The sequence below is a fragment of the Temnothorax americanus genome, unplaced genomic scaffold (genome assembly GCF_048541705.1).
Source record: "Temnothorax americanus isolate GAGA-0224 unplaced genomic scaffold, ASM4854170v1 Scaffold26, whole genome shotgun sequence".
Lineage (NCBI taxonomy): Eukaryota > Metazoa > Arthropoda > Insecta > Hymenoptera > Formicidae > Temnothorax > Temnothorax americanus.
The window spans coordinates 626,669-639,555 of record NW_027509401.1 but is presented as its reverse complement, the minus strand read 5'-3'; the positions used below and the strand labels follow the sequence as shown (position 1 = coordinate 639,555).

The 12,887-nt window shown below is 51.4% G+C and overlaps 1 protein-coding gene and 1 long non-coding RNA gene across 2 annotated transcripts; both read left to right on the top strand.

Moving 5' to 3' along the window:
- Positions 1-2,471: 2,471 nt before the first annotated feature.
- On the top strand, positions 2,472-6,554 carry LOC143899330 (uncharacterized). Its single transcript, XR_013257451.1, has 4 exons — positions 2,472-2,797; positions 2,833-4,032; positions 4,093-5,955; positions 6,251-6,554. It is a non-coding gene; the product is annotated as an uncharacterized LOC143899330 (long non-coding RNA).
- A 961-nt stretch (positions 6,555-7,515) lies between these two features.
- LOC143899324 (uncharacterized) lies at positions 7,516-12,410 on the top strand. Its single transcript, XM_077409544.1, has 2 exons — positions 7,516-9,958; positions 11,517-12,410. The coding sequence occupies exon 1, from the start codon at positions 7,724-7,726 to the stop codon at positions 9,269-9,271; it is 1,548 nt and encodes a 515-aa protein (XP_077265670.1). The 5' UTR covers positions 7,516-7,723; the 3' UTR covers positions 9,272-9,958; positions 11,517-12,410.
- The last annotated feature ends 477 nt before the right edge of the window (positions 12,411-12,887 follow it).

Genomic DNA, 12,887 nt, shown 5'->3' with positions numbered 1-12,887 from the left:
CGTCAATATACAGTTTCGACCCGCGTCTCATGAGACGACAGTGACGTCACCGTTTCGTCTCGTGAGACGATATACAGCTTCGACTTTCGTCTCATGAGACGACACGCACGTCACCGTCTCGTCTCATGAGACGATATACAGCTTGGACCCGCGTCTCATGAGACGAGACAGTGACGTCACCGTCTCGTCTCATGAGACGATATACAGCTTCGACTTTCGTCTCATGAGACGACACGCACGTCACCGTCTCGTCTCACGTGACGATATAGACGTTCGATCTTCGTGAGAGGAGACGCTAGCGACGTTACTAGGACGGTTTTATAATGTTGTAATGTTTAATCGTTTTTTTCTTTTTTTACATATATATATCTATATATATCTATATATATATATATATAATATATGTAGGATGTATTTGTTTAAGTACTAACGTGACGTACTTAAACTACCCCCGCGTGGTGCAGTGGCTCGCCTTTACTGTTCGCGAGTGTGTAAAGCGCGTCATCTCACCTACGTGGGTCAGTGGCTTGCCTCAAACAGTGCCGCGTGCGTAAAGCTACCCCGCGTGGTGCAGTGGCTCGCTTTCACTGTTACTGAGTGTGTAAAGCGCGTCACCTCACCTACGTGGGTCAGTGGCTTGCCTCAAACAGTGCCGCGTGCGTAAAGCTACCCCGCGTGGTGCAGTGGCTCGCCTTGAACTGTACTAAGTGTTTAAAGCGCGTCACCTCACCTACGTGGGTCAGTGGCTGGCGTTGAACAGTACAAAAGTAGGGTTCTAGGAAAAATCCGAAATTTTGAAAAATTTTTTTTTTACAGATACTGAAGCGATTTTTCATGAAACGGATTTTGGCCATGGTCCCGACCCCCCCCCGACCCTCCTAAGGTACAGGGTTCACTTTGAGTTTTTGACAATTTTTGAAAAATTTTTTTTTTTTACAGATACTAAAGCGACTTTTTATGATTCGGATTTTGGCCATGGTCCTACCCTCCCCTGACCCCTCCTTCAAGGGGTTGATTTTTCAATCTATTGTAGCTCCCAAGGGGGCGGAGTGGGGGGGGTGGGGTCTGAGGGGAAGTTGATGCTTGAGTGGAGGACTATCCACCCCCCCTGGTCCCATCCCCCCTTCACCCCCCGTTTGGGCTCTGTATTCTTGGAACAGGGGGTTGAAGCTAGAATTTTTCTAAGTTCCAAGGGGTGAACCTTGGAAAAATCGTGTCCCAAGTGTCTATGCCAGGTGACTGAAAATGTCGAGAAACGCGTTTTAGACCCTCCAATTTTTGACATTTTTTTTTTTTTTTTTTTTTTTTTTTTTTTTTTTAATTTCCCAGGGTGAAAAATTTTTATGACGCTAATCGACTGTCTTTTTTACGACTCGAACTTTGGCCATGGTCCCACCCCCCTCCGACCCCTCCTTCCGGTAGCCATATTGGAGATATTTAGTTTATTGGCCGTAACTTCCAAGGGAGTGGATTGAGGGGGGGGGACCTGAGGGAAAGTTGACCCCCTCCGGTATTGCTATCCATCCCTCCAGGTCCCATCCCCCCCCACCCCCCCCTTGGGCTCTGTATACTTGAACCAAGTTGCCAGGGTGAAAAATTTTTATGACGCTAATCGACTGTCTTTTTCACGACTCGAACTTTGGCCATGGTCCCACCCCCCTCCGACCCCTCCTTCAAGGGGTTGATTTTTCAATCTATTGTAGCTCCCAAGGGGGGGGAGTGGGGGGGTTGGGGTCTGAGGGAAAGTTGACCCCCTCCGGTATTGCTATCTATCCCCCCAGGTCCCATCCCCCTCCCACCCCCCCCCTTGGGCTCTGTATACTTGAACCAAGTTGCCAGGGTGAAAAATTTTTATGACGCTAATCGACTGTCTTTTTCACGATTCGAACTTTGGCCATGGTCCCACCCCCCTCCGACCCTTCCTTCAAGGGGTTGATTTTTCATTTTACCGTAGCTCCCAAGGGAGGGGAGTGGGGGGGTTGGGGTCTGAGGGGAAGTTGACCCCCCGGAGGAGGACTATCCATCCCCCCAGGTCCCATCCCCCCCTCACCCCCCGTTTGGGCTCTGTACTCTTGGAACAGGGGGTTGAAGCTAGAATTTTTCTAAGTTCCAAGGGGTGAACCTTGGAAAAATCGTGTCCCAAGTGTCTATGCCAGGTGACTGAAAATGTCGAGAAACGTGTTTTGGACCCTACTTTTTTTGGACATTTTTTTGAAAATTCTTTAAAATTTTTCCAAGTCCCACAAGAGTGGTGATCTTAGAAAAATCGACCTTCAAGTGTCTATGTGAGGTGACTGCAAATGTTGAGAAACGTGTTTTGGACCCTACTTTTTTTGGACATTTTTTTGAAAATTCTTTAAAATTTTTCCAAGTCCCACAAGAGTGGTGATCTTAGAAAAATCGACCTTCAAGTGTCTATGTGAGGTGACTGCAAATGTCGAGAAACGCGCTTTGGACCACCCTTCTTTTGACAATTTTTTTTTTTTTTTTTTTTTTTTTTGAAAATTTTACGGAATTTTTCCAAGTTACAATGGGTAAATCTTGGAAAAATCGACCCTCCAGTACCTATGCCATGTGATTCCAAATGTCGAGAAACGTGTTTTGGAGACCCCCCATTTTTTGACAATTTTTTTTTTTTTTTTTTTTTTTTAAAGATTTTTTCTAAGTTTTCGTCCTGACCGACCTGACTTTTGGTAACCCTGACCGTCCTGACCCACCTCGGTCAGGATCATACCGACTACGCGTCATCGGTCAGGACCGCCGCAGCCGATTCCGCCCCGAGATTGGGATTGGTTAGGTTAGGTCAGGTTAGGTCAGGTTAGGTCAGGTTAGGTCAGGTTAGGTTAGGTTAGGTCAGGTTAGGTTAGGTTAGGTTAGGTTAGGTTAGGTTAGGTTAGGTTAGGTTAGGTTAGGTCAGGTTAGGTCAGGTTAGGTTAGGTTAGGTTAGGTTAGGTTAGGTTAGGTCAGGTTAGGTCAGGTTAGGTTAGGTTAGGTTAGGTTAGGTCAGGTTAGGTCAGGTTAGGTCAGGTTAGGTTAGGTTAGGTTAGGTCAGGTTAGGTCAGGTTAGGTTAGGTTAGGTTAGGTTAGGTTAGGTTAGGTTAGGTTAGGTTAGGTTAGGTTAGGTTAGGTTAGGTTAGGTTAGGTTAGGTTAGGTTAGGTTAGGTCAGGTTAGGTTAGGTTAGGTTAGGTTAGGTTAGGTTAGGTTAGGTTAGGTCAGGTTAGGTTAGGTTAGGTTAGGTTAGGTTAGGTTAGGTTAGGTTAGGTTAGGTCAGGTTAGGTTAGGTTAGGTTAGGTCAGGTTAGGTTAGGTTAGGTTAGGTTAGGTTAGGTTAGGTTAGGTTAGGTTAGGTTAGGTTAGGTTAGGTCAGGTTAGGTTAGGTTAGGTTAGGTTAGGTTAGGTCAGGTTAGGTCAGGTTAGGTTAGGTTAGGTTAGGTTAGGTTAGGTTAGGTTAGGTTAGGTTAGGTTAGGTCAGGTTAGGTTAGGTCAGGTTAGGTTAGGTTAGGTTAGGTCAGGTTAGGTTAGGTTAGGTCAGGTTAGGTCAGGTTAGGTTAGGTTAGGTTAGGTTAGGTCAGGTTAGGTTAGGTTAGGTTAGGTTAGGTTAGGTTAGGTTAGGTTAGGTTAGGTTAGGTTAGGTCAGGTTAGGTCAGGTTAGGTTAGGTTAGGTTAGGTTAGGTTAGGTTAGGTCAGGTTAGGTCAGGTTAGGTTAGGTTAGGTTAGGTTAGGTTAGGTTAGGTTAGGTTAGGTTAGGTTAGGTCAGGTTAGGTTAGGTTAGGTTAGGTTAGGTTAGGTTAGGTTAGGTTAGGTTAGGTTAGGTCAGGTTAGGTTAGGTTAGGTTAGGTTAGGTTAGGTTAGGTTAGGTTAGGTTAGGTTAGGTTAGGTTAGGTTAGGTTAGGTTAGGTTAGGTTAGGTCAGGTTAGGTTAGGTTAGGTTAGGTTAGGTTAGGTCAGGTTAGGTTAGGTTAGGTTAGGTTAGGTTAGGTTAGGTTAGGTTAGGTCAGGTTAGGTTAGGTTAGGTTAGGTTAGGTCAGGTTAGGTCAGGTTAGGTTAGGTCAGGTTAGGTTAGGTTAGGTTAGGTTAGGTTAGGTCAGGTTAGGTTAGGTTAGGTTAGGTTAGGTTAGGTTAGGTTAGGTTAGGTTAGGTTAGGTTAGGTTAGGTTAGGTTAGGTTAGGTTAGGTTAGGTCAGGTTAGGTTAGGTTAGGTTAGGTTAGGTTAGGTTAGGTTAGGTTAGGTTAGGTTAGGTTAGGTCAGGTTAGGTTAGGTTAGGTTAGGTTAGGTCAGGTTAGGTTAGGTTAGGTTAGGTTAGGTTAGGTTAGGTTAGGTTAGGTTAGGTTAGGTTAGGTTAGGTTAGGTTAGGTCAGGTTAGGTTAGGTTAGGTTAGGTTAGGTTAGGTCAGGTTAGGTTAGGTTAGGTTAGGTTAGGTTAGGTTAGGTTAGGTTAGGTTAGGTTAGGTTAGGTTAGGTTAGGTTAGGTTAGGTTAGGTTAGGTTAGGTTAGGTTAGGTTAGGTTAGGTTAGGTTAGGTAGGTTAGGTTAGGTTAGGTTAGGTTAGGTTAGGTTAGGTTAGGTTAGGTTAGGTTAGGTTAGGTTAGGTTAGGTTAGGTAAGGTTAGGTTAGGTTAGGTTAGGTTAGGTTAGGTTAGGTTAGGTTAGGTTAGGTCAGGTTAGGTTAGGTTAGGTTAGGTTAGGTTAGGTTAGGTTAGGTTAGGTTAGGTTAGGTTAGGTTAGGTTAGGTTAGGTCAGGTTAGGTTAGGTTAGGTTAGGTTAGGTTAGGTTAGGTTAGGTCAGGTTAGGTTAGGTTAGGTTAGGTTAGGTTAGGTTAGGTTAGGTTAGGTCAGGTTAGGTTAGGTTAGGTTAGGTTAGGTCAGGTTAGGTTAGGTTAGGTTAGGTTAGGTTAGGTCAGGTTAGGTTAGGTTAGGTTAGGTTAGGTTAGGTTAGGTTAGGTCAGGTTAGGTTAGGTCAGGTTAGGTCAGGTTAGGTTAGGTTAGGTTAGGTTAGGTTAGGTTAGGTTAGGTTAGGTCAGGTTAGGTTAGGTTAGGTTAGGTTAGGTTAGGTTAGGTTAGGTTAGGTTAGGTTAGGTTAGGTTAGGTTAGGTTAGGTTAGGTAGGTTAGGTTAGGTTAGGTTAGGTTAGGTTAGGTTAGGTTAGGTTAGGTTAGGTTAGGTTAGGTTAGGTTAGGTTAGGTTAGGTTAGGTTAGGTTAGGTTAGGTTAGGTTAGGTTAGGTTAGGTTAGGTTAGGTTAGGTTAGGTTAGGTTAGGTTAGGTTAGGTTAGGTTAGGTTAGGTTAGGTTAGGTTAGGTTAGGTTAGGTTAGGTTAGGTTAGGTTAGGTTAGGTTAGGTTAGGTTAGGTTAGGTTAGGTCAGGTTAGGTTAGGTTAGGTTAGGTTAGGTTAGGTTAGGTTAGGTTAGGTTAGGTTAGGTTAGGTTAGGTTAGGTTAGGTTAGGTTAGGTTAGGTTAGGTTAGGTTAGGTTAGGTTAGGTTAGGTTAGGTTAGGTCAGGTTAGGTTAGGTTAGGTTAGGTTAGGTTAGGTTAGGTTAGGTTAGGTTAGGTTAGGTTAGGTTAGGTTAGGTTAGGTTAGGTTAGGTTAGGTTAGGTTAGGTTAGGTAAGGTGAGGTTAGGTTAGGTTAGGTTAGGTTAGGTCAGGTTAGGTTAGGTTAGGTTAGGTTAGGTTAGGTTAGGTTAGGTTAGGTTAGGTTAGGTTAGGTCAGGTTAGGTTAGGTTAGGTTAGGTTAGGTTAGGTTAGGTTAGGTTAGGTTAGGTTAGGTCAGGTTAGGTTAGGTTAGGTTAGGTTAGGTTAGGTTAGGTTAGGTTAGGTTAGGTTAGGTTAGGTTAGGTTAGGTTAGGTCAGGTTAGGTTAGGTTAGGTTAGGTTAGGTTAGGTTAGGTTAGGTTAGGTTAGGTTAGGTTAGGTTAGGTTAGGTTAGGTTAGGTTAGGTCAGGTTAGGTTAGGTTAGGTTAGGTCAGGTTAGGTCAGGTTAGGTTAGGTTAGGTTAGGTTAGGTTAGGTTAGGTTAGGTTAGGTTAGGTTAGGTTAGGTTAGGTCAGGTTAGGTTAGGTTAGGTTAGGTTAGGTTAGGTTAGGTTAGGTTAGGTTAGGTTAGGTTAGGTTAGGTTAGGTTAGGTTAGGTCAGGTTAGGTTAGGTTAGGTTAGGTTAGGTTAGGTTAGGTTAGGTTAGGTTAGGTTAGGTCAGGTTAGGTTAGGTTAGGTCAGGTTAGGTTAGGTTAGGTTAGGTTAGGTTAGGTTAGGTTAGGTTAGGTTAGGTCAGGTTAGGTTAGGTTAGGTTAGGTTAGGTCAGGTTAGGTTAGGTTAGGTTAGGTTAGGTTAGGTTAGGTTAGGTTAGGTTAGGTTAGGTTAGGTTAGGTCAGGTTAGGTTAGGTTAGGTTAGGTTAGGTTAGGTCAGGTTAGGTTAGGTTAGGTTAGGTTAGGTTAGGTTAGGTTAGGTTAGGTTAGGTTAGGTCAGGTTAGGTTAGGTTAGGTTAGGTTAGGTCAGGTTAGGTTAGGTTAGGTTAGGTTAGGTTAGGTTAGGTCAGGTTAGGTTAGGTTAGGTTAGGTTAGGTTAGGTCAGGTTAGGTTAGGTTAGGTTAGGTTAGGTTAGGTTAGGTTAGGTTAGGTTAGGTTAGGTTAGGTTAGGTTAGGTTAGGTTAGGTTAGGTTAGGTTAGGTTAGGTTAGGTTAGGTTAGGTTAGGTCAGGTTAGGTTAGGTTAGGTTAGGTTAGGTCAGGTTAGGTTAGGTTAGGTTAGGTTAGGTTAGGTTAGGTTAGGTTAGGTCAGGTTAGGTTAGGTTAGGTTAGGTTAGGTTAGGTTAGGTTAGGTTAGGTCAGGTTAGGTTAGGTTAGGTTAGGTTAGGTTAGGTTAGGTTAGGTTAGGTTAGGTTAGGTTAGGTTAGGTTAGGTCAGGTTAGGTTAGGTTAGGTTAGGTTAGGTTAGGTTAGGTCAGGTTAGGTTAGGTTAGGTCAGGTTAGGTTAGGTTAGGTTAGGTTAGGTTAGGTTAGGTTAGGTTAGGTTAGGTTAGGTTAGGTTAGGTTAGGTTAGGTTAGGTTAGGTTAGGTTAGGTTAGGTTAGGTTAGGTCAGGTTAGGTTAGGTTAGGTTAGGTTAGGTTAGGTTAGGTTAGGTTAGGTTAGGTTAGGTTAGGTAGGTTAGGTTAGGTTAGGTTAGGTTAGGTTAGGTTAGGTTAGGTTAGGTCAGGTTAGGTTAGGTTAGGTTAGGTTAGGTTAGGTTAGGTTAGGTTAGGTTAGGTTAGGTTAGGTTAGGTTAGGTTAGGTCAGGTTAGGTTAGGTTAGGTTAGGTTAGGTTAGGTTAGGTTAGGTTAGGTTAGGTTAGGTTAGGTTAGGTTAGGTTAGGTTAGGTTAGGTTAGGTTAGGTTAGGTTAGGTTAGGTTAGGTTAGGTTAGGTTAGGTTAGGTTAGGTTAGGTTAGGTTAGGTTAGGTTAGGTTAGGTTAGGTTAGGTTAGGTTAGGTTAGGTTAGGTTAGGTTAGGTTAGGTTAGGTCAGGTTAGGTTAGGTTAGGTCAGGTTAGGTTAGGGTGCGGAAGGAGTGGCGAGAGGCTTGGAGAAGGTATAAGAGAAAGTACCTAGTAGATCGCTACCACGAGGAATTAGTGTACTATCATGGCTTATTGGAGGAGAGGTGTCATGAGTTGTCGACGAAGGAGAAAGTCAAAAGGGCCGTACACTACCTTTACGATTGCATTGTCACCCCGGAGCAGAAGGTAGAGGAGGATGGTACAGCGAGGAGGATGATGGATGCTGAAAAAGAAGCGAATGCCGTTTGCTTGGAGGAGATGGTGCAGGCTCTTGGGAGTGGGTTGGAGAGAGCCAAAGAATTGGCGGAGGAGAGAAGGAAAGAAATTGACAGGCTAAATGCCTGCATAAAAATGATGGAGGAAAAACAGAATGAGGAGGATGGGATGGCAGGGTCGACCTCTATGGAGGTTGATCCGGAACCGGTGGTAGAGGGGAGGGAGGTGTCAACGCAGACGCCTCCCTTCTCTCTCCCATTGAAGGAAACTAGGGGGGTCGCGATACAAGCGTACCCTAGAGTTAAAGATAGAGGCACCGATGCCCCTGTTAAAGGGGCATTTGGTGATCGGGGGCCCGAGGGGGGAGAGGATCCTCGTCTCGTGGCCCTTGATAATAAGGTGGAAGCCCTTGCGAGGGAGATACGCTCCCTTGCGAAGGATATGAGGGGGGCCTCCCTTGATATGGGGGGCAAACCCTCAGAGGTGAGGATGGTTCCCGCTGGGTCATCCTCCTCTCCGGCAAGGCGACCCGGGGGGGGGAGTCGGGCGGGAGGCGTGGTCGGTGGTGGCGTGGCGGCTCCTGTCCCTTCTCTCGCGGGAAGAGATTCCCGTGGGAGTGGGGCTGGGGGGGCGTCGCGGGTGCTGCCGCCCATAGGGAGGAAAAGGAGGGCCAAGGCGGCGGTGCCGGCTCCCCCGAAGACGGCGGCAGTGACGATCACTGTCCCGGGGGGGTCGCCGGCGTCGTACGCTGAGGTCCTCAGGACGGCGAGAGAGAGGGTCTCTCTCGCCGACTTGGGAGTGGCGGGATTATCCTGCAGGCGGGCCATCACCGGGGGCCTCGTGATAGAGGTCCCTGGGGATGAACAGGGAGAGAAGGCGGATCTTTTGGCGCGGCAGGTAAGTGCCGCGCTGGAGGGTTCAGGGGTGCGGGTCTCCAGGCCTTCCAGGTGCGTTGGGTTGCGCCTGGTGGGTCTGGATGACTCCATCACCCCAGCGGAGATCAGGGCTGCCGTTACCGCTGGCGGTGGTTGCAGGGAGGGCGACGTGACGATCGGGGAGATCGTCCGTCGTCCCCTGGGGATGGGAGCTACGTGGGTGCGGTGTCCCGTGGGCGCCGCAAACATCATCCTGAAAAGGGGGTTAAAGGTGGGTTGGAGTAGCCCAAAGATTGGGCTGCTTCGAGCTCGCCCCCTCAGGTGTTACAGATGCCTCGGCGTGGGTCACGTCGGGGCTCTGTGCACCTCCCCGGTGGACCGCAGCGGTCTTTGCTACCGTTGCGGTGTAAGCGGCCACCGGGCCAGAGAGTGTCCTGCGGCGGCCCCGAGATGTCCGCTTTGCGCGGACTCGGGGTTGCCTGCTGGGCATTTGATGGGGGGGGCGGGTTGCGCTCACCAAGGGGGAGGAAAAGGGGGACGAGGGCCGCCAACAACGGTGGTTCCTCCTCCCCCTTCGCCCTCCGGACAGGTCTCGACCTGTCTGGAGGTTGAGATGGCTGGGGATGAGTCGGCCTCTAGGGGCCACTCTTCCTCGGCTGTCTCTAAGTGACAGTAGGGCGGCGGTCCGGGGGGGCTCGGGAGGATTCCCTAAGGGGTTTCCTCCACTTGTGCTCCCTCGGGTCGCCGTGGGGGCTCGGGTCGGGAACTTAGGTTCGTGGCCCGGGTCCTCGGAGTAGGCGGGTGGCGGAGGATGTTGGTATCCTCCGTCGCCCTAGATATCCCCTGTACGTGCGCCATCAGGTGTACGTGCGGGGGGCCCGGGGGGGACTGGGGAGGTCGGGGTATTTGCCCGCTCCTTGGTCCCGCTCGGGAGGGAAGGTGGCGGAACGGGGTGGTGTCCGTTCCGCCAAGTTAGATTAATTTGGGCTACAGCCCGGAGTAGGGAGCCTTCAGCTCAGCGCTGGGGGTGTCCGGATGCATTTATCATAGTTCCCGGGCACCCCCATTTATGCGCAGGTAGGGTCACCCGTGAGGTTTTAGTGGGTAAAAATCCCACACTCCCCTCGTCTTTCCCGGAAGGCGAGGGGGTCTTCCCCCTCTCACCGGAGGGGGCTGCTGGGCCATATACCGAGCCTGAGAAACTCGGGAACCCAGCAGTTGAAGATTTCCTCACGTTAAAAAAAAAAAAAAAAAAAGGTTAGGTTAGGTTAGGTTAGGTTAGGTTAGGTTAGGTCAGGTTAGGTCAGGTTAGGTTAGGTCAGGTTAGGTTAGGTTAGGTCAGGTTAGGTCAGGTTAGGTCCTCATCCGCTGGAGGAGTTTTCGGCGGGGGGGGGGCTGGGGGCGTCTTGTCGCGGGTGTCGCCGCCTATGAGAAAGAAAAAGAGGGCCAAGGCGGCGGTGCCGGCTCCCCCGAAGACGGCGGCAGTGACGGTCACTGTCCCGGGGGGGTCGCCGGCGTCGTACGCTGAGGTCCTCAGGACGGCGAGAGAAAGGGTCTCTCTCGCCGACTTGGGTGTGGCGGGAGTCTCCTGCAGACGGGCCATCACCGGGGGCCTCGTGATAGAGGTCCCCGGAGATGGACAGGGAGAGAAGGCGGACCTTTTGGCGCGGCAGGTAAGTGCCGCGCTGGAGGGTTCCGGGGTGCGGGTCTCCAGGCCTGTCAGGTGCGTCGGGCTGCGCCTGGTGGGCCTGGATGACTCCGTCACCCCGGCGGAGATATTGGCCGCCATCACCGCGGAAGGTAGCTGTAAGGAGGGCGACGTGACTGTCGGGGAGATAGTCCGCCGTCCTCGGGGAATGGGTGTGACTTGGGCGCGGTGCCCGGTGGGCGCCGCGAACAAGTTACTAAGAAGGGGGTTAAGGGTGGGCTGGAGTAGCCCAAAGATTGGGCTGCTTCGAGCTCGCCCCCTCAGGTGTTACAGGTGCCTCGGCGTGGGACACGTCGGGGCTCTGTGCGCCTCCCCGGTGGACCGCAGCGGTCTATGTTATCGTTGCGGTGTAAGCGGCCACCGGGCCAGAGAGTGTCCTGCGGCGGCCCCGAGATGTCCGCTTTGTGCGGACTCGGGGTTGCCTGCTGGGCATTTGATGGGGGGGGCGGGCTGTGCTCACCAAGGGGGAGGAAAGGGGGGACGAGGGCCGCCGACAACGGTGGTTCCTCCTCCCCCTCCGCCCTCCGGACAGGCCTCGGCCTGTCTGGAGGTTGAGATGGCTGGGGATGAGTCGGCCTCTAGGGGCCACTCTTCCTCGGCTGTCTCTAAGTGACAGTAGGGCGGCGGTCCGGGGGGGCTCGGGAGGATTCCCTAAGGGGTTTCCTCCACTTGCGCTCCCTCGGGTCGCCGTGGGGGCTCGGGTCGGGAACTAAGGTTCGTGGCCCGGGTCCTCGGAGTAGGCGGGTGGCGGAGGATGTTGGTATCCTTCGCCGCCCTAGGTATCCCCTGTACGTGCGCCATCAGGTGTACGCGACGGGGGGCCGGGGGGGGGCTGGGGAGGTCGGGGTATTTGCCCGCTCCTTGGTCCCGCTCGGGCGGGGAAGGTGGCGGAACGGGGTGGTGTCCGTTCCGTCACGTTAGATGAATAGGGCTACGAAGCCCAGAGCAGGGAGCAAATCAGCTCAGCGCAGGGGGTGTCCAGATGCATACACTAGTTCCTGGACACCCCTAATAATGCGCAGGTAGGGACACCCGTGAGGTTTTAGTGGGTAAAAATCCCACACTCCCCTCGTCTTCCCCGGAAGGCGAGGGGGTCTTCCCCCTCCCACCAGAGGGGGCTGCTGGGCCATATACCAGGCTTGCCTGGGAACCCAGCAGTAGAAGATTTCCTCACGTTAAAAAAAAAAAAAAAAAAAGGTTAGGTCAGGTTCCCCCTCGATGGTGTGCCACCTTGGCGTGGTGAGGGGGCTCTCTGGGGAAACCCAGAGTCTAAGAGCACACCTAAGGGAAGGAAAACCCTAACAGAAAACCGGGGGACCAGTCGCCCTGCTTAGGAGTCCGTCCAGTCGGGTCACCCCGGGTCTAGGCCCGGTACATCCCCGGCTGCGCGGACTCCAACGGCTGGTAGGGAGGGAGACCCGTCGGGCCGCTGGGACATATTCCCAGGTCGGGGCCGGCGGGTCCAGTCACCGGACGCAAGGGCCGGTGACGCGAACGGAGTCCGTTCGGTCGGCGGTGGCGTGGGTGCTCCGGTGTTCGCGCCCGTGCGTGGCGGGGACCGGGATCGAGCGTGTCATCGGCCGGGGCTGGGATCGAGGTTTCTCGGCCGGCCACCCCCCGTTGCGCGCGGGCGGGGGCGGCGGGGTGCTCGCGTTGGCGTCGATCGGCGGACGGTGCTTCAGGGGTCGGGGGCGGTCTCTGGGGGTCCTTCGGGGCCCTTGGGGGGCGCTCCCGATACGGGTATGGCGAACCCGGGGATACCCGAGGGCTCGGGCAGGCTGGGCTCGTGAGGCGGGTGAAGCCAACCAGCCTAGGGGAAGGACACCCCGAAAATAAACCACCTTAAACTTATGGGAAATGTCCACTAAGTATATACCGTTTACTGGCTCAGGGGAGTCGGACCCCCAGGACCCGGCGGATGGGAAACATCGTCCCGGTTTCCCACCGTCGTCATCAAACGACGGGCTAACTAAAAATAAAGAGCAGATGGAGGTGGAAGAGGCAGGGGGGAAGAAGACCTCCAGGAAAATGAGAGGTCCTAAAAGCGCAATCGCGAGAGCCGCGAAGGCTTCGCAGGACTCAAACGCAGGCGCTTCGCTCAACACGGATGGAGAGGGTGAGTCCACCGTCGTGGCAGCAATTAAGAAAAGAGCTGCCGACGAACATAAGATGGAACAGCTCAGGCAAACGTGCAGTGCGTTCCTGAAAAAGGGGCTGGAGACTACCGAGTCCAACGCGACTCTGGACGATGTGGAGTCGATCGACATAGACTCACTGGACTCGGAGGAAAGCGCCAGGATCGTTAGAGGGCTCTTTCCCGCTGGCCCCAAGAAAGGTAGGGGAAGACCAGTAACGACTGGCGATTACGAAGTAAAAAAGGCGGAAATCGCCAGGAGAGAAAGAGAGAAGGAAGAACAGAGGCTAAAAAACCTCGACGATCCGTCAATCTCCGCCAATCTTTCGAGACAGAGGAAAGTTAAGGAGAAAGAGTTGACGGAACAACTCAGGATGGCTCCGACACTGGAACTTCCGGGTAGGATTCTTGAGGCGGTAAGAACGGTGGATAAAGTGTGCACCA